This window comes from Arachis stenosperma, chromosome 7 (assembly GCF_014773155.1).
Source record: "Arachis stenosperma cultivar V10309 chromosome 7, arast.V10309.gnm1.PFL2, whole genome shotgun sequence".
NCBI classification, from domain to species: Eukaryota; Viridiplantae; Streptophyta; class Magnoliopsida; order Fabales; family Fabaceae; genus Arachis; species Arachis stenosperma.
This window is the reverse complement of record NC_080383.1, coordinates 13,013,035-13,035,178: the sequence shown is the minus strand read 5'-3', so window position 1 is coordinate 13,035,178 and position 22,144 is coordinate 13,013,035. Positions and strand designations below refer to the sequence as shown.

General features: G+C 31.0%; 1 protein-coding gene across 1 annotated transcript; it reads left to right on the top strand.

Moving 5' to 3' along the window:
- The first annotated feature begins 2,939 nt into the window (after nt 1-2,939).
- LOC130941072 (uncharacterized) lies at nt 2,940-5,670 on the top strand. The gene is made up of 7 exons (XM_057869452.1): nt 2,940-3,082; nt 4,158-4,197; nt 4,273-4,407; nt 4,508-4,592; nt 4,673-4,898; nt 4,978-5,146; nt 5,378-5,670. The coding sequence occupies exons 2-7, from the start codon at nt 4,181-4,183 to the stop codon at nt 5,385-5,387; spliced, it is 642 nt and encodes a 213-aa protein (XP_057725435.1). The 5' UTR covers nt 2,940-3,082; nt 4,158-4,180; the 3' UTR covers nt 5,388-5,670.
- The last annotated feature ends 16,474 nt before the right edge of the window (nt 5,671-22,144 follow it).

The window sequence follows — 22,144 nt, the reverse complement described above, 5'->3', positions numbered from 1 at the left end:
CTTGGTCTGTTTAGGAGTACTAAAGGCTTCATTGAAATTATTGTGCTCAATGTTGGCTAGGAACAAAAAAGTATATTTATACCATGCATGTTATTAACTTACTAATCCCACTAGGTAATTAACAGAGGGTCCAACAAACGCCTGCCAATTCCTGTTAGACTGGACCCAAAGCAAAAAAAAGCTTCCATTTATACTCCTTTTAACTGTAGTTTCAAAAACAACATGCAACCGCCTCACTCTCTTACTTTGCATGCCATCACCCACGCCATCAACCTTCGTCACAGACCATGTTCGTGCCGCCGTCGCCTCCTCCAGTGCTGCCGTGAACTAGCCCATCGCGTCGTGTTGCTTCCGCTGCGAGGATGCCGTCCACCACAGTTAAGAAGTCACGCCGAGTCGTATGCCTCCTTCGCCGCGCTGCACAGGCTTCCATTCTGTTCCCACCACGTTATCGTGCCGCGCCATTTGCCTCTTCTGTCGCGTTGCGTCTCAGCTGTCTCGGCCATGAAGCCATGACGCTGCATCTCTTCCTCCTCCTCCGTCGTGCCTTGTCTCCGCCTGCTCTTCCATCGCGCCGTTGAGCCACGTCCCATCCTCCAAAGGTTACTGGATGTTTCTTCTTCAATTTACTGGATGTTTCATCTCTGTTTTGAGGTTCAAAAATTTAGTAGATGGCTTCCTATGAGATTAGATGTTTCTTTCATTATAGAATGGATGTTTCTTGTCCTTGCATCAGCGATGCGAATGGTGTTCTACGCAATGCAATGTGGTGGTGGCGTGACGGCAGTCTGTACGACAAGAACGGTAGTGTATTGCGTGACGAACCACACACACAACTCGCGTAAGAAATTTGGAGAGAACGACAACGCACCATAGAGGCAGCGATGCGGCAGTCTGTTTGATAGGAATGGTGGCGCACTGCAGCGACAGCGAAGCAGTGGTCTGCATGAGGAAAAAGGCCGTCGCTATGAGAGGAAAGGTTGTTGATACTGTATTTACGAAGCGGTTAATTTATTAAATTTTTATTATTCAAAAATATTAATAATATCAATTAACTAGATTCTAATTTTAAAAAATAATTTAAAATTAAGTATTAAATAGAATTGTTTAAAATTGGTTGATTTAGGTGTTGATTTTCTAAATTTTCTCTTAACTTAATTACTGTTATTAATTTAATTCATGACGTGTGTAGGTGTTGGGAGATGAAGTACTTTTAATTATGGTTCTTGTAACCATTATGATGACGGCAATCATCTCGTCGATAATGGCATTGATCCACAAGTCAAGAGAAAGGCATATATCATACAAGAACAGAACAATAAATTGAATGGAGGAAAGTGGTTTTGGAGATTGGTGTTTGAGGTTCATAGATAATAGAGAAATAGGGAGTAACGTGTAGTTTCTCTTTGTTTGAAGTAGAAAGAAAGTGCTATGGTTTCTCTGCTCTTTTAGAGAGAGAGAGGGGTAGGTTTGGAAGTGAGTCGAGTTGAGTCGAGTTAGACTAAGTTTAAATTTGATTCACGAAAATTAAGTTTAATTTACGGCTCGACTCATTAATAATTGCACCTATTTCATAAGCTCAAGTTCAGCTCAACGAAAGCTCACGAGCTGACTCGAGCTCGCGAGCTAGTTCAAATAATAGAAACTAATATATATTAAAAAATTAAAAAAAGATAAATTTTATATATTGTCTATCTATCAATTATAAATTTTTTATTTATGTCTTATATCAAAATTATATATAAAAAATGACTATAAAATTTTAAATAATTAAGAGTATTAATATATATGTAAAATTATATATTACTATTATATATATATATTAAATTATTAATACGCATATCTTATATGCATTTAATCTTTATTTTTAATATTATATATATATGAGCCAGCTCATGAGCTAATGAACTGAGCTTATCCAAGCTCAAGCTCATCTCATTTAGTTTATGAGCTGAATTCCAAACTCAAGTTCGGCTCACCAGCTCACGAGTTTAGCTTATCGAACTATTAACGAGTCGAGCTTGAGTTGGCTTGACTCACTTCCACCTCAAGACAGAGGGTATGAGTAAATTTAAATTTTATAAATATTTTTTAATGTTTACTGTTAATAAGGATTTAATTACAAAATTTAATATAATATAAAAATTTAACTGAAAAAAATAATAGGATTTAATTAAAAATTCGATAAAATTATAAGAATAAATAAAATAATAAAATCTAAAAAAAAAGATTTTGCTATGTTATAAGGGTATTGGTTAAGTATATATAAAAAAAAATATTTTAATGTTTTTGACATATTTTAATGCATTAAATATGTTAAAAGTTTAAGTTTTTTTATGATATACTTAACCAATATCTTTAGAACACATAATAGTTAAATTTATGCAAAAAAAATTTAGAAGCTAATTTGAGTAAGTATTTTACTAAAAAATAAATTAAAAATTGATTTGTCTGTCAAAATAAAATTTTAAAATTAATTTGTATATTAATTTTTTTAAATACTAAAATATCCGCTTTTAAAATATTTGAAAATTAATCTAGATACTCTTAAATTAAATAGCACCCGTTTGACATCTCTCACCGTCTCTACTTCGGCTTATTTTGGTAAAGTTTTTATTTTTCAAGAGTAGTTTATAAAAGCAAATTTTTAAAAGATGACTTTTTAAAAATTGTAGCATTTATATTTGGTAAATCAAATTAAAAATAGCTTTCAATAAACACAAGTAACAACAATTGCATTTAGTAAAATAATTTTTAAAATTTAAAAATACTATAATAAACATAAATATAAGCATTAAATTAAAAAATTAGTTAACACATAAAATTATATTAGACTTTTAAATTTTAAAAAATACAAGCCAACTTTAAAAAACTCTATCTTTAACTACTTTTAAAAGTACCAAATTTTTTAAAAACTACAAGTACAAGCAATGATTTTTTTATTTACCAAAAATAAAAAATTGAATTTTTAAAGAGTACAAATATCTCTTTAAAAGGTTTTACCAAACCAAGTCTTCCACTTTGTCTTCTCCCATCGTCGCCTCCAGCAGTTTCCGTCTCGCCATCGTCGCTGCGCCTCGAAGTAATTAAATTTAAACCCTAATTATTGTTCTGTTTAAACCCTAATTTGATTGCTATTTTAATTGATTGGAATTTGATTTCAAATTAATTATTGTTCTGTTTAAACCCTAATTATTATTTTGATTGATTGTTATCTGTGTATTTTAATTGTTCTGTATTTTTATAGATTGTTATTCTGTATATTCTATTTTTTTTTTTATTTTGTGATTTTATTGTGTTACTTCATTTAGGGTTTGGTTCATATACTTGTGGTGTGTTGCTAAGATGCAGTTGTCAAATACTGAAATTGTGTAGCCTATTTATTGGCAAAATCTATCCACGAATGAAACAACTAGGAGAGGAAAAAGAACGCCTTGTTATAGTTGGAGTTAGTGGTTTGTGCAAATGAATTTATCGATATATATCAAATGAATTGATCCATGCGATTCTGAATGTTATTTTCATGCTACATTGATCAAGATAATGGGGAGCCGGTTTGGGAATAGTCACTTAATCCTATGGGATGGAAAAAGTTTGGAAGAGGTTGTAGTATTTTATTTGTAAGAGATATTTGCTATTTAGAAATTCTATGATAATTCAGTATGTAGCATAGAGAAGGGGATTCTGTTGGCAGTTGGCACTCTGGTACAGAGTATGTTTTTAAACCGGAACATATGAGCACTATTTTATGTTTATGATTTGTTCCATTTATGTTGACCTGGTCATTTTACTTTCCAACAACAATAATAAAATATATTGATCCTGTGCATCTGTGTTTACCATAGAATTAAAGGTTTGGTGTTTATTTGTTTGAAAACATCACATTACTTATATTTTCTTTCTTTCGTTTTGGTACTGGACAAAAAGTATGTGTTGTATTATAAATCTTTCGATGAATATTTAAAGAAATATAGTTTGAGTTTCTTTTGACCTATTAATCATGTATTCCTGAATTATTTGTTTACATTAGATTCATTGCAATGTTTGAAGCCTTTATTAATATCAGTTCTCAAGTTTTAATTTATTATTATGAATGTATCTCTTATTGCGAGGTTGTTGTATATTTTCAGACTTTCTAAAGTAGTAATTGTTTTCAGGTTCCAAGTCATAAAATTTTATCATGGATCCAAAATCAGAGTAAGCCCTTTTTAATTTGGACTTTTGTTTTTATGTTTAGTTGGGAACATCTCATACTCTTTTGTTTTAAAGCAGAAAGACTTTTGATGGTTGGATTAATATGGAGGAAGTTATGAAGCTCCCCGTTATCAATAATTCACTATATGACAAAGATGCCCCCCTTTACTCGCGTAGGTTGAAAGCTCCTACTAAAAGATATGTGCTAACAGAGTGAGTGCATCATGACAAGTTATTTTATTTAAATACATTAATATTAATTAGTCAATTTGTTTTCTTATACTTTCTTTCCTGCAATTGTTTTGTACTATAGAGCTCAGATTCAATTAGAATTAAAACAGACACATCCTTATCATGTATTAGCAATGGATCATTACAACAAAAGCATAGATAACGAGGTTAAGTAACTTATTTATTTTCTCAAAGTATATTTACTTTCATTTGAAAAATAAATTTTTGTTGATACTTACTTTTTCAGGAAGAGGAGTATAAGATTTCAAGTTTGGTTAATATGGGTAAAACCAGAACAATGTGCTTTGGTATGCACCTTGGTTTTCTTCGCCACCTCTTTTGGGAGGCGGTGCCTAAAAACACTCCATCAGTTGAGCCCAAAGTTTTCTATGCCCGGGTTCATGAAATGTTTCAGAAGGGAGGCATTCATGTACCTTTTTGTGGCTTTTATAATGATTCTGTTGATGACTCAGGTATTCTCATGTGAATGTATATATATATAGAGGTTGTCTGTTTAAATTATTTAAATAATTTTTATTTGATTTTTGTTAGAGAGCTGTGAGATTTGTGGTCTGAAGAATTCTGATGAATTCTGGAAGAAAGAAAAAGAATTAAAGGACAAAGAAGCAGAGAGAGTAAAGGCTATTCATAATAATGGATATCTTCTTCATCCAATTCATTTTAGTGGCATGTATCAATCTCCCCATGGAGACAACCAAAGGTAAGCAACAACTACTTTTTATTGTTTGTCTTTTCCTGTTCTTTTAAATTTTATATTTATTGTTTTTCAATCTCTGTGGGACTCTCCAACAATGACACTAAAATGTTACTAAGAAGCTCTTTCTAACCTTGTCTGGGTCAATTGTTATGTATGTCGGATAAATTTAGTAAATTATGTGTCTCTTGTTATGATTTTTATTTTGTTGCCTAATTTTTATTCTTGAAATTGTAGGATGAATTAGGACAATGAATTGGATGTACAGGGCGAGATACTCAGGATGCCTAGTCCCTAGAAAAGTCTGAAAGATATATTAGGATAATGACTTTGGAGAATACTTTTTATTAAGTGTCTTGTATGTGATGTTTTTCTTTCAAGTTTAGGAATCATATGTTTGGTGGTAACAATCTGAAAAATACTTTGTATTAAGTATTTTATGCAGGATTATACTTGTATTGGTTGTTTGAAATTGTGTGAGGCTTTGGATTTTGGTTATGGCTTCACTGGTTTCTGGTCTTTTTTTCCTACATGTATTCTTCATGTTTCTATTTTCTCTTTTTTAAAGAAACTAGTAGGATTGTGTAAGTTTGATCGAGATGGGATATATCTATTTGAGGGGCATGGATAAAAGTATATTGTTTTTTAGATATAATAAATGAGTCAAAATGTGAAGTTTGTGGCTTCTTGTTACACAATAAAGAAGTAATCCATACAAATTTTCCTTTCTAATAGACACTGCTTAAAGTAAAACAAACTTCTTATTCGTCTAATTTAAAACAAGGTGTAAGTGTGATTTTGGTTTTTACGGTTTAGTCTTAAAATCAAAATCTGTTCTAATCTTTTTTGGAATGATAGAAATATTTTTCCGTCACTGTCTTCTTTTGCATGGTCACCACCACCTTTGAAATGTCCTTTTTTTTCTTTTAAATCCAACATTAAATTCTTCAAATTTCAACCACAATAACAATAAAAATCATCAATTAGGGAGAGAGAGCTCAGAGTGCTTGCCAGCGCGGCACTCGCATGTCGCATCTTGTTCATGGTGTTTTGGATTGGTCATTCCAGCAAATATCTCATCGATGTTTTAACATTCATTGATCTATCGGAAAAAAAATTGCAACGGCGGTCCTATAACCTTCCCACACTTCTCATCACTAATCGCATTCGACCAAGCAGGCGAATTCGAAGGCGCAACACCAAATTCAGCACTCTAAGATCCAAAACCAAATTCCTCGCAAAGCTTCCAACTATCACCAAGGGAAAAGCGATTCCAGCCTTGGAGAAAAGCTTCTACAACATTTGATCATAGACTGCTCCTTTTTGAAGCAGCTTGCTCAAGTCCATGTTATTCAACCACATTTTGAATTGAGAGACAGCCTCCAACATGTTGTGCTCAACAATGGCTGTAAACTCATTATCTTTTGAAGACATTGTAGAAAGTAGAAACTCTTTGCTTTTACTGCTTTTCTCTCATCTTCTCTTCTTCCAAATTATTTTGATGTTATGTGATTGTACTTTCCTAGATGCAATAGCTACATTAGCTTGTTATAGAGGCTTGCTTATCTTATTTGTTATGTTAAGTAGCAAGGAATTCTACAAAGAAGAAAGAGAAAGAGCACACGAGCTTTAACAGACAAAGCTCTGTGATTGATGAAGGGATGAATGACTTGAATTCAAAGATTTATTATGGGAGGTGTAATTCAAAGATTTATTATGGTTTTGCAAGCTTTGGAAAGAAACAAAATGCTTTGGATGGAAACGAAAGAGAGAACCAAGTTCATGAAAACAAGGAAACAAAGCTCCCACAAAATAATCCAAAACTTGGAGAAGAAGATAATATAATACTAGTTCTAATATGACTTTGTAGCCTTTGATGTGATTATAACTTATGGGACCCACTCAGATAAGGACTAAAACGCCTTTTTTTAAAGATGTTTTTTAATAATTAAAATTTAACATATATAATTGATTGAATCATGTTATTTCTGTCAAAATTAGGCTAGACAATAAAGGATGATTAAAATACTCTTATATATATATTAATTTTAAAAATTCTAAAACCTAACCTACGATAGAAAAATAAAGGATTAAAATTTAAGATTCTCAAAATTAATATATATAATAAAAATATTTTAGTCATTTTCTATAATAGGATATTGTAGTCATTTTCTATAAAAAATAATATTAATTTAGACCAATTCAAGATTTGATTCACCATTTTTCGGTCAGATCAATTTGTCTAGCCTAATTTTGACAAAAATAACTCGATTTAATCGATTATATGTGTTAAATTTTAACTATTAAAAAACAACTTTATAAAAAGACGTTTCAGCAAATTTTATTTGAACGCCCCATAATTTATAAATAGTTTTGGTTTTAAAAAGGAATTTTACTATAAATATGCTAAGTAACTTGATTGTGATATTGAATTTTAAGTGAAGCTTTACTTGTACACTATTGCCGTCGAATTCAGTAATGCTTTTTTTTTTTTCTCTTTTTTTGGTCTAGTGCCATTGATAGATTATTTGTAAGCAATCTTAGAATAGACGATAAACATTGCATACCAAGGACATAGTTTTAACTTTTAACAATGCCAGCTAATTCAATTCATATGCAGAATAACATGACCAGTCAAAAACTATAAATTAAGAAAACATACTGAAAATAATAACTGGATAATATTTCTGATTAAGAAAAATACAACTCCTGGCCTTGTGCAGATCATGACTCCCAACATGAGCATAACCACACTGATTAAACATGTGTGAATTGCTTACCGGTTGAGCCTTAATGGCTACATACATGGCAGAAAGAAACATGTGCCATTGAGTACCTTAACCATTCCAGTTCCATTGTCACACACAAGAGGCTGAATATCCTCACCTTCTGCCATCTTTTAGTATCTGTTGGGTGATAAAGATAAATTCTCAGTTCAAATGCACTATATACATTGTAAACTTAGATGTAAACATTTTAAGTTTTAAATGTATAACAAGAATCAAAATTTTCATTTACATTTTCATTGGACGCTCTTATATTGTATCGGAAATTTATCTTTTTATGAGAATTTCCATCTATGTTGAATGAGAAAAGCCATGTGCTTTATTGACAACATATCGTAGCTTAACAATAAATTTAACCAAATCGATTTCAACTATTATGATCATAACTAATAAGGAAAAGAATGGTTGCAAAATATCAATGAAATGATGTCCAAGGATTGACCCAAATATGGATTTAACCAATGATGATTAGTATATAATACCAAAGAACCAAACAATAGATGTTTTAATCAAAATTTTAGGCACAGTTCATAAAGCAAAACTTGATAACTGAAAACAACATAGATTAAAAAAAATAATTTCTTAACGTTAATCCAGCTACATTATGTTTTCCATAACATCAAGGAAAAACAGAAAAAGATGAAAAATTTGTAAGTTATTTTATTAAAATAATAATTAGTCCATCCAATTAACAAAACTAATTCTAATTATAGTGAGATAAATACGATGGTTGTTACTCAATAAAATAATAGAATTAGTGAAATTTTTTAAATAATAAAATAAAAGATATCTCTCCTCTCTCTTCAAAACAGAAAAATAGAAATTATGGTTTTTAAAAATATACGTGACAAGAGAAGTAAAAACGTCTCTGCTCAACAACAGTTATCTTTTTTTGTGCCATCAATGAAAAAGTGAAAAGGTAGAAGGAAGAGAAGAAAAAAACACTCAGGATCATGAATTTATTGGGATTGCAAAATAGCTTAATTGGTTAGAACGTGGTGTGCCCGTAACACAAAAATCACTACGAGCAGTAGAAGTATGGTGTGTCCATAACCTATCAGAACCGCTCTGACATAAAAAAACAACCATAAGTCGAGAAGAACATCTGAAAACTCTGATATGGATCCTGGTATGTTTTGAGTTATGCTTTTATAATGTAATAATTATAAATTTGAAGATCTTGTATTACTGTTAGAAATAGTTTCTGAATTGATTGTAGAATCAAATTTTAACATGTGGTATCAAAGCAAGATTATAAAATTTATGATTATTCAAAAATTAATTTGCTCAAATTTGCATAAATCAAATAAATGTAACCACCAAAGTGGTCAAATACTCAAATCTAATAATGTATGATTATATTTTGGGTTTGTCGCTATAACACATTTAAAGATCAGACCCAAAGATTAATTAATTGCTCTTATGATAAAATGGCAAGATTGTTGATAATTTTATATGTATAAACAATATTAAAAATATTTAAATATCTGAAGATATTAAACATTTTTAGTTAGTGCATATAAGATAAGCAAATTAAATTGAATTAATTTAATTAATTATTGTGTCTTCGTATATTAATGTATCACCCAAAGGAGAACATTGTTATACTTTAAATGTTTAATCTAAATGATATATTATTTAATTATTCAAAGCGTTGATGTGCGAGTTTGTATTATATTTGTAGCTTCTATGAATTTGTTTGGCTCAGATAATGAAATTGTCAAGTTAAATGGACATAACTATGCTGATTGGTTTGAGCAAATTCAATTTCAATTGGGTGTTTTGGATTTAGACCTCGTATTAGTTATAGATTAGAAGCCTATTGAGATTACCAAGACTAGTTCCAAAGAACACAAGTCTCTTTATGAGACTTGGAAACGGTCAAATAGGCTGTGTTTGAACTTGATGAGAATGACAATGGCTGAAAATGTTAGGCCATCCATGCCTAAGATAGATAATGCCAAGAATTTCATGGCTAAAGTCAAGAAATATTCTCAATAGGACATAACTGACAAGTACCCATTCATGATCATGTGATTCAAACGTCTAATCTGCCACCAAAGTTGAAATCTATTGGTATGGATGTGAGCGCATCTTTTCTAGTTTGGTTTATCATGAACTTGCTTCTTCCTGAATTTGGCCAATTTCAAGTGAATTATAACACTCTTAAAAAAATAGAATTTTCAAGAGATTAAGGTCATGTTGATTCAAGAGGAAGGGAGATTAAAGAAAATGAAATATCACTCTCTTCATTTCACATTTCAAGCTGGATCTATAGTAAGGATAAGGCGGATAAAAAGGATATGAAGGACCATGCTTCACTAAAGGTACGTGACGGCAATGTCCAATAGAAGAAGGCGTTGATATGTTTTTTTTTTGTAACAAGATTGGACATATAAAGAAAGATTGTCCGAAAAGAAAGAAAAGAAAGAAATAGTTCGAAAAGAAAGGTATTTATTATGTTTCAACAAGTTTCGAATCAAATCTTGTTCCAAATAATACCTGGTGGTTAGATTCTAGAGTAACTACTCATGTATCACATATTTCGTACGGATTCCTTCTAATCCAACCCATAAAAAGAACTGAAAAATTCTTATACGTGAGGAACAGAATGAAGGCACAAATTCACTACTAGAAAACAACCGATTACAAACAGATTTTTCTGACGGAATTTTACTGTTGAAAATACCGATGGATTTCCGATAGATTTTCTGTCGGTAAAAAAATTAAAGCTTTTTCCAAAAATTTACCAAGTGAGGGTGGGGTTCCCAAGCGATAGAGGACTACAGTATACTAGTAATAGACTTTCTACTATTAGTCTTGAAAGCAAGGCACTTACCCACAGGTGTGAGATCTACATTGGATCTCACCTGAATCGCCCCATCTATCCTCCTTAGGAGAAGTTTGGTTTCAAACCCCGGTTCGAACAGGAGAAGTATGCCATGCTAATGTGCCTTGGATGATCCACATCTCAGGGTCAGGCGCCGATGAGCACATTGAACTATCCATGTGGATGAGAGCCCTCACAGTCCAGGCACAACGACGCCACTTTGCATTACGTATATCAGTCGATTCGGTAATCATTCCGTTAGCTCTTCATCCCGTAAGGATTCGCAGTAGTGTCTCAGTGTAACCGGCCGACAAATTATAAGATCTGTCGGTAATTCAAATTTTGATTTTGGATTTTTTACCGACAAAAAATCCATCGCAAATTAGTAAATCTGTCTGAAATTTGAATAACATAACTTAGACACAATCTCGAGCTCCATTCACGATCTCTCGATTAACTTGAACACAAATAAAACACACTCCTCTTTCTGTGGCTTCCTCTGCCGCTGCTTGCGTCGCACAAGTTCTCTCCATCGCCACTTCCGTTGCCCGAGCTCCCTCCGCCACCGCTCTTGTCGCCTCTGCTCCCTTCATCACAGCGTTGCACGAGCTCCCTCCGCCGCTCTCATCACATTTGCTCCATCTAACGCCTCTTCCATCTGCTCTCAGTTCTTCGTTCTGGTAACATCTCTAATCTCAACTCTTCAATTTTTTAAGCTAATTTTAATTAGGGATTTTATTTGTTCTTGATACAATCTGTCATCAATTTAGCATTGTTGATTTTCAGTTTTCAATTACCCCATTTTTTTCGCTATTTATGTTTTGATTTTTATCATTGATCAATGTGTTATTGTTGATTAGTGATAATGTTGCTGTTCCTATAAGTGAATTCTGCTATCAATGTACTGTAGTTACCCATTGTTGATGAAATGGCTGATTAAATTCTTGATCCAATTAGGTTCGTTTTTTTATTTTTCTTAATCTATGCTCATGTTATATGTTATTGATAATAAACTTAATCATAGCTTAGTTATTTGATTTTGGATCTATTGCTTGAGATTAGTTATTTGAAATTTTGGTTTAGTTAGATGAGTTTGTATTTTTTCTTTTTTTTATTACAATTCTGTTATTTAGGTGGAACTTTGGTTGAATCTGTTAGTCGTCTGAATCTTTGACATGGTAGTTTAAATGGTTCAATGGTTGGTCCATTTGTTCAAAACCTTGTGTTATTTTGTTTAACCATCAGTTGTTGTAATCGGATGTTAATTCATTATGTGGTTGCTTTCCTTCTGGGGCTTCTGTGGTCGGTCTTGGTAGTAGATGCAAGTCTTGGTGATGCTGATCCACATTATAGGTGCATATTTGGTCTGATGAAACGCTTATTCTATCAACGAAGGCAAATAATGAAAGGAAAGAAGAAATTAGCTGTTTTAGTACACATACCGTTCACTAATTCTTCTTTCTTTCTCTCCTCTGCTGTGACGGTAATGGTCTTGGCAGCGGCAGCAAGGGTTCAATTGATGATGTTAGAGCAGCAGCAGCAACGTTGCCCTTCTTATCTTTGGTAGCATCATTTCTTATCTTTAGTGTCATGCATGCAGCACGCACTGATACTGAAGTAAGTAAACATGAAAAGATTCAAACAAGGACTTCCAAAATATACTTCTTCTGTAATCAATCTAATTTATAGTTGTAGTAGGTTTTTAGCTAGAAATTCAAATAGGAGTTGTCTATAAAACTATTGTTATTCAAAGAACAAAAACAAGAATTTGCAAGGTATTAAAATTCCAATTCATATATTTTCTTAATATATTTTATTTTAAAGTAATATCTTTTACTATTTGTTTTATTTATTTTTAGTTTAATATTTGTCTAATATTTGTTATTGTATAACTCACGGTTCATTAATAATAGAGAACAATTGTTATGGAAAATGTGTTAATACATATGGAGAGTCGGTCCAGTATTTGGGTTGTTCAGAATTTTAAGGACTTTGATAATTTTGATCATTAGAATCTGGTGTACTCGGGTGAAGCACAACCTGACGAGGATAGGTTGGATCCTCGTCAGGTTGTGCTTCACCCGAGTATATACCAGATTCTCATGATCAAAATTATCAAAATCCTTAAAATCATGGGTAACCCAAATACTAGGCCAACTCTCCATATGTATTGACACGTTTTTCATAACAATTGTTCTTTGTAATTAATGAACCGTGAGTTATACAATAACAAATATTAGACAAATATTAAGCTAAAAATAAATAAAAGCAAATGTCAAAAGATATTACTTTAAAATAAAATATATTAAAATATATAAGAATTAAAACTCTAATATCTCGTAAACTCTTACTTCCGTTCTTTGAATAACAATAACTTATATAGATAACACTATCTGAATCTCTAGCTAAAAATCTACTATAATTGTAAATCAGCTTGATTACAGAAAACATATATTTTAGAAGTCCTCATTTGAATCTTTCCAACACTCTTACTTCCCAGCAGCAAGTAGTGCGTGCTGCATGCATGACACTTAAGAAAGAAAAAGAAAGTTCAGTAGGGGTCAAATTCGCACATTCCCAACACAGATGAACACTCCTCCTCCAAAGGGACATGAAACTAAAAAAATCCTATGTCATTAGTAAAAGAACCAAAAGACAAAAAAAGGAAAAAAATAGATAAGACCTCAAATCATATTTCAATATCATTTAATCCACACTTACAAATGACACACACAACTTAAGAACAATGAATTGCAAATGATAGTATCAATTATTAGTTCATAGGTCCAACTGGTTCACCAGTGGTCTAACTAGAAAAACTATTTTGTAATGATATAATAAATAAATTATAAATAAATACCCTAAAACATAATTATAATATAATATAAACTTTAAATATCTTCCAAAATTAAAACATTACATCAGCCAAAATCTAATATAATCTTTAATTTCATCAATTATTAACAATTTATCATTCATTAGTCATTATATCACTATTGAACTCATTAAGATAGTAACAAAAGACAAAAAAAATTATTGAATTAACCAAACCAATAACAAATAATCATCGATCATCTATTCATCTAGTTAATTGAGTTCATTCAATTCATCTATTCATTCATTGAATAACAAAGTTCACAAAAAGCACAACAATATAGCGGAATTCAGAGTACTAGCAGTGAGCAGCTAAGAATGGAACAAGCACAGTAGCAGTAAGCAGAGCTAATCAATAATCATTCAAGATGGTTTCTAAACAAAATATTCATCTAGCAAATTCATTAGTGTCAATGAAGTCTTTGATAAGATATAGCAGTAAACTCACATCACATGCTCAAAATGAAATTCCTTTCTATATCAACTTAACTTCCATTAAAAAAAATAGCTGAATTTACAACATGAAAATCACAACCAGAGTAACCTAGGATCAGCCATAACAAAATGGTAAGCTATCACCAGTACAAAGATGAAGATACCAAGGAAATTGGCAAAGAAACCCAGATAAATTGCATCTTCTGATTTTGCAACTAATAAAATATAAGAAAGAAATACAACAACAACAACTACAAAACCTTGTCCCACTAAGTGGGGTCGGCTATAAGAAAGAAATACAATCTGAAAAAACCATAATTAAAGAAATAAATCAGCAACAGAACAAATAAATTAGAAAAAGTTTATTGAATAAGTCAGAATCATTGAATCAACCCTAAACCAGAATTAAAAAAAAAAGAAAGAAACAGAAAAAAATCAAAGTAAAAAAAATTAGAATTAACAACCCAACCAAAGAATCAAGAACAACCAAACTCAATAACTCAGCATAAAAAATATAAAATTTACTTAAATGCGGAGTGAATTGAAATAATCCAAATCTGTCATTCAAATCGGACCAAATAGCTTTGAATCTAAAAATATCTATACTTTAAAAAGTTGAAAACGGAAGCAACAAGTTGCAGGGAGCAACAGTATATAAGTGAACTAACCAAGACATTCAAGTATGTGCCAACCAAATAACTATGAAGCAACAAATAAATTATTAGTTAGATAGTGTTAAGTAAGAAAACTAAAATAGCAAAACCTTATCCTACAGCTACATGTGCTCGGCCCATTTATGCTTAAATCTCTTAAATAATTTCAGTAAAAAAATGTTCACAAAATATTCAACAAAATATTCAACCACTGGTTTAAGAGCTACAAAAAGGTACAGTACTCTGTGGTAAAAGTGAAAATAGAAATTGATCAATAAATACCTAATATTCAGAATGAAAAGAATAACCCTGATATAAGGAGCAACTCTGAAAGGTAGAAAATCAAAAGCCGCTGGAGACAAGTAAATAGCATAAACCAGCATATCAGCAATGAGAACTAACAGACAGAAGACCTGGAAATACCAGCAACGAGGAGAAGAACCAGAACGCGGACGAACGACGGCCAGCGACCTACGCGAAGAGGCGTCTAGAACGCGACCAGAACTAGAACCACGCCGACGAACATGCCTCCGCGGGAAGAAACAACAACGGCGGAGACGACGGGCTTCCTGGTGCGGTGTGCCGGTGTGCGCGACGTGACGGCTGTCGGTGAGGGGACTGAGATCCACAGTGCGTCTGTGCGTGACTCGTGAGAGGCTGAGATGTCGCGGTGAGGAAGACGGACAGAGGGGATGGGTAACGGGGAGGTGGCGGTGACGGACTGAGCGGGTGGGAGGCTGGGAGGCTGGGAGGTGGCCTCGGTGGGTGGTTCAGAGGAAGAGGAAAGAGGGATTAAGGGTTTCTGGGTTTGTGAATTCATTGACGGCTAGGGTTTCACTTTCTTCCATATGTTATATACTAGTGCATTCACCCGTGCGATGCACGGGAATGGCACAAAAATAATAAAAAAATATTATATATATTATATATGTTAATTAAAACTGAAAGGCAAAAAATTAGTATTTAATTAATTTAAATAATAAAATATTATTAACTAATACATATATATATATATATATATAATTTTTATAATACATAAATTATTTTTTATAATGATTTGATTTACATAATTTTATAATAATAAATAGATTATTAAAAATTAAAAAAAAAATACTAAGATCTTATATTCTCTTTAAATGTATTTTAAATGTATTTTATATTATTTTCAGCCAATTTATTCTTGCTTTTAAACTCCAAGTATTTAGTTTCAAAATTTGTATAACCTGAATTCTATTATTAAATATAAAAAAAAATTATAGTGATGTAAATTATTTTTTATTTTTTAAATTTTTAACAATAAAATGATCAATTTATATATAAAAAATATACTTTTAAAAAATAAGTCTTTCAACTATTATTTAGAATTTAGTATTCAAATCAATTAAAAAAAAAAATTCAACGTCATCACTCTACTTTTAGAATTAGTTCAGCCGTGTGATAATCTCCTAGTGTTCATGCTCTTTATGCACACCTCACCATGTTGTCTCTAAAATCGATAACATTAAGCGATGCATAAATATACTAAGTTTAATAAAAATCAGTTAATATTAAGCTATTGTTAGAATAACTAATTAAATATAATTTTTTTATTTAAATTAAATCATAAGAATAAATGATCTAATTTTACTTTTAAGAAATTGTAAAAACATATAAATTAAGATTAAGATTATCGTTTAATTACATAAATACATGATAGAAAAATTGTAAAAAAGTGAATAAGTCCAAAAAATTTCTACAAAAAGTAACAAACTTATAGAAGAAATAAATATCTAAAATTACATATTAAATAAAATTTAAAATTATACATAATCAACTAAATTTGTCTACGAACAACATTTATATCTTTTGCCTTGAATGATTATTCTAAACTAATACCCTTAATCTTGATTTTGATTTTTACTCTTGAAAGAGCAACATAAAGTTGTCTTGTGTGTAAAAACATGCTTCGACAAATATAGACTCATATGTTTGACCCCTAAAGCTTGTTAATAGTCATGTCTCATAGATAATAACACACATCAGAGAGGAAGAGCCATTTCCTACTATTAAGATCACCTAACATTGCAATGGCACTGTCACTAACTTCATATACCACATAATACCACAAAAGTCATGTAAAATTATAAATATACATTAATAGAGCAGCAGTCAAAATAATAATGATAATAAAAAAAATACAATTATAGACATTCAAAAGAGCATAGAATATTATATATCACATAAGCAAGTTTTTTGAAAACTTCATAACTAAGTCATTTAAGAAATATAAATAGCTATTTTTTTTAGAGAACAGGATGCACATTACACGCAATGCAAAATGGCTGATCTCTAAACTCTCATTATGTAGAATAATAGGTTCACATAAATAGAAGAGTCTGAGAAAGAATTATCTTAATTCTATAGGAACAGAGGCTTTCAAAAGAAAAATTGAAAAAATGGTTTAAATGCATATATTTGCCAAACATTAATTTTTCAAGATAAGAGACAATTCACTATCTCAACAAAAATTAGCTGGAAAAGATATAGCTTGTGTAGTTAGAGCATGAATATACAATAATGAAAGCTAAAGCAGCAAAAGATAAAAAGCTTCATGTTTTTTTTTTTAAAAATAAAATAAATATGCACTCCAAACCATAAATATTTAAACTTTGCACCAGTCAGATCCACCTCATCCAACTAAAACATAACAACTGAAAGAAGAATAGCAAACACTAATGTTGCGAAGCAATTGATACATACCATTAATATAAAAGGAAACCAATTGGAGAATAAAGTGTACAAAATCCACTATCAAATTCACAATTATGATTTCAACCATAGAATAAATTGATAAATGACTAAGTGGATAAAAAAACTATATGGGAGAGAGAGCTTAATTTTTCTGAATCTAAAATCATTAGGAATTGTGGTGCAGAATTCTCTGTAATAAACAAAGAACTCAATTAAACAATGGCAACCCAATATTTTAAAGCAAAATTATATCCCTCAAAAAGAAAAAAACTTAAGTCATAATATATAGACAAATAAGTATCCAACTCTTTGAAAAGCAACTAAACAGGAGAAGGCACATCAACGAAAATGAAAAGAAAAAAGCATTGAACACTAAGTACAAAGGAAAAAAGAGCATAGAACATTAAGTATAACGAAGTACTGAATCTTCTTACTCACGTAATTGCTCAAGGAATTTCCTATCAAATTTATCAGTCACATAAGCAAGTTTTTTGAGAACTTCATAGCCCTAAATCATTTAAGAAATAAATAGTTATTTTTCTAGAAAACAGGATGCACAATGCACGCAATGCAAAATAGTTGATCTCTAAACTCTCATTATGTAGAATATAGATTCTCATAAATGAAAGAGTCTAAGAAAGAACTATCTTAATTCTATAGGAACAGAGGATTTCGAAAGAAAAATTGTAAAATGGTTTAAATGCATATTTGCCAAACATATAAATTTTTCAAGATAAAGAGACAAATCACCATTTCAACAAATCATAAATGTTCACTCCAAACCATAAATATTCAAACTTTGTGCCAGTCAATCCACCTCATCGAACTAAAACATAACCACTGAAAGAAGATATCAAATACTAATGTTGCGAAGCAATTGATACATATCATTAATCTAAAAAGGAAACAAACCAGAACGAAGTCACCCACACATAAAATAGTGTCCCATTTGTAATTCTTCAAATCTTATTAATAAACTGAATGGTAATGGAGGATCTGTTAATTTTATTAATAAGTTCAACTATGTCCTGTTTCAAGCATCTGCTCTCAAGTGAGGAAAAAGAAACTAAAGACGGTCAAATTCTGTGTTTTATTTTTCTTCGTCTGTTTTCTTTTCCTCCTTAAAAAGTAGAATCTTGCTTATGTATGAATGAGATATCAAAAGATTTCTTGCATGCACGCTAAAGAAAGCAATTTTTCTTCTTTTTTTCCCCTTGATAATCTAGAATGATCTACGGTTCCTTCATGAGGACATTTAAAGTCTTGGAACCATGCTTACTAACCAAATCAGATATAAAATATTTAGACAGGCATAATTAAAATGAATAATTAATGACAACATAATAGAACATACACAAAGTGACACCACTAAGGAATCTTATGGAAACTTACTCAGTTACTTGTTTATTCAAATTAATGTAGATATAGGTTTAATGTTCATTCTCATCAATCCATGTGAATGCAGAAAGGAACTTATCAACATCATCAAATTTACTATCAAGCAATGTGCTCGAAATACTTCACATCAAAATAGAACCCAATCTCATACTAAAGCCTAAGAAAAAGATAACAAAAGAAAAATGGAGTTTCAAAAGGAGGGGTATTAAGAATCTTAGTCTATAATGTATTGGTAACATAAGATTATAGAGAAGTTATATGAAATGAAAATCAAGATTTTAAAATATGCTTAAAAAGTATAATAGTAATGTCACTCTCAAATTAAAACAATATAAAACCACTATTAAAAAAATAAAAATAAAAAATAAACGCAATAACCCATCAATCAAATGCCAACTCTAAAAAGAAAGGAAGAAGACCGAAACAAAAGGAATTGCAACAAAGAAAGCAATAGAGTAAGGGACGCACAAAAGTGTATATATTCACCTGTTATTAATAAAGAAAGCAGTAGAATTAGGGATTGTTAGAAGTTAGAGTACCACAGATCTAAATGGGAGCTTGGAGATCCCATAAAGTTGGCTGTTGCAAGAAGATATGCCAGATCCTGGACTCCGAGAGTTCCACCTTCTTTTTTGCCTGGAAAAAAAATTAAAGAAAGAAGCTAAACGTCTTAGCATGAAAAGCATGAAGATACACATTTATCATCTTGACCACCTTCGTTTAGAGAGGAACAAATAATGAGTGTTATTTATATAAGAATATCAATGAAATAAGATTATTTATTATTTATTATAATTTTTTATAATTAGTCGTCACTTAATAGTTAATAGTAAATTCTCTAATATTTATGTATATGATAGCATAGCAAACAGAACAACAGAACAACCATAAGCAATATTAGAAATAATAAACAATATAAAATCAATAGCAAGGTAGTTAAAGAACATATCTTTAAAAAATAAATAGATAAATGTCTGAATTATATGTATATTATAACAGCAGTCATCCACAAAACGAAAAGATGAAGGTTTCATTGCTCTTTAGCAATTTGAAGGAAGAAACTGGTGGTTTATTCTTGGTAACCTAAGGTAAATCTTCTTAATCATAGCTTGAATCCTGCTGAAATAACTAAATGACAAAAGAACAAACCAAAAAAATACCGAACAAACCAACAAAAATCCCATAAGTAAATGACAACTATCAGTAGATTAATTGGGAAAATGAATTACCACTTATTTGTGATTCCTTCTAATAGTTTTCTTAGTGAAATTCTTCACACCCATGGATCTTGTCTTCATATTGCACTATGGAGAAGCCTTTGAAGCTTTGCCATTTCTATTGTTAGTAAGTTCTGGTTGTTAGAAATCAGATCTCAAATAATTTTAGTAAAATCAACATATCGAAAAGGAACTATAAAGGAAACATTAAGCAAAAATATCTACCAAAATTCATAGAGAACCATGACCTCCACTATATGTGTGCTTGTACATCATGGGGTGAACCTGAAAAAAGAAAATAATGCACAATAAAAACATTTAAAAGGGAGAAACTGCAGAATCCAAACCCACCAATAATCGCTATTGCTAACACCATGAATCACACGACACTAAATGAGAAACCTCTTGTCTAGTAGATCCATTCATTTCAAAAGATTCTAAATCCCAAAATTTTAGTGTACTGTCTGCTGACCCTGCAATACAATTTGTGATATTCAAAAGCTTAAGAATAAACATTGAGACTTTCAATCTTTTAGCCATCAAGTCACAATTAAGTTAACCAAAATTAGAGGGAAAAAAATATATGTATAAATGCCAAGTCCACACAAATACATATTATGCTTAGTATGAAAAAGTTAATTTGCGAGTGGTCCATACATTTGCACTTTTTATGTTGGTGATATATGTTTGGGGGCTGCATTAAAATAAAAAAAAATTAGCTTCTTATTTAATTAGATCCTCATATAGAGAAGAGAATTTGTGTGGATAATGAAAATGAACATATTCTGTATATTCTAATTTTTTATTTTGTGATTTTATTGTGTTACTTCGTTTCTAGGGTTTGGTTCATGATACTTGTGGTGTGTTGGTAAGATGTAGTTGTCAAATACTCAAATTGTGTAGCCTATTTATTGGCAAAATCTATCCACGAATGAAACAACTAGGGGAGGAAAAAGAACGCCTTGTTATAGTTGGAATTAGTGGTTTGTGCAAATAAATTTATCGATATATATCAAATGAATTGATCCATGTGATTCTGAATGTTATTTTCATGCTACATTGATCAAGATAATGGGGAGCGGTCTGGGGATAGTCACTTAATCCTATGGGATGGAAAAAGTTTGGAAGAGGTTGTAGTATTTTATCTGTAAGGGGTATTTGCTATTTAGAAATTCTATGATAATTCAGTATGTAGCATAGGGAAGGGGATTCTGTTGGCACTCTGGTAGAGAGTATGTTTTTACACTGTAACATATGATGCACTATTTTATGTTTATGATTTGTTCCATTTATGTTGACCTAGTCATTTTGATTTTCAACAATAATAAAATATATTGATCCTGTGCATCTGTGTTTACCATGGAATTAAAGGTTTGGTGTTAATTTTTTTGGAAACATCACAATACTTATATTTTCTTTCTTTCGTTTTGGACAAAAAGTATGTGTTGTATCATAAATCTTTCGATGAATATTTAAAGAAATATAGTTTGAGTTTCTTTTGACCTATTAATCATGTATTCCTAAATTATTTGTTTACATTTGATTCATTGCAATGTTTGAAGCTTTTATTGATATCTGTTCTCAGGTTTTAATTTATTATTATGAATGTATCTCTTATTGCAAGGTTTGTATATTTTCAGACTTTCTAAAGTAATTTTTTTCAGGTTCCAAGGCATAAAATTTTAACATGGATCCAAAACCAGAGTAAGCCCTTTTTAATTTTGACTTTTGTTTTTATGTTTAGCTGGGAACATCTTATACTCTTTTGTTTAAAGCAGAAAGACTTTTGATGGTTGGATCAATATGGAGGAACTTATGAAGCTCCCCGTTATCAATAATTCACTATATGACAAAGATGCCCCCCTTTACTCGCGTAGGTTGAAAGCTCCTACTACTTCATACGTGCTTAGAGAGTGAGTGCATCATGACAAGTTATTTTATTTAAATACATTAATATTAATTAGTCAATTTGTTTTCTTATACTTTTTTTTCCTGCAATTGTTTTGTACTATAGAGCCCAGATTCAATTCGAGAGAAAACAGATGCATCCTTATCATGTATTAGCAATGGAGCATTACAAC

Excerpts from the sequence above, each read along its gene's own strand:
- LOC130941072 (XM_057869452.1), top strand. Across the intron at positions 4,408-4,507 it reads AAAAGATATGTGCTAACAGA|AGCTCAGATTCAATTAGAAT; the intron begins GTGAGTGCATCA and ends TTTGTACTATAG. Across the intron at positions 4,899-4,977 it reads TGATTCTGTTGATGACTCAG|AGAGCTGTGAGATTTGTGGT; the intron begins GTATTCTCATGT and ends GATTTTTGTTAG.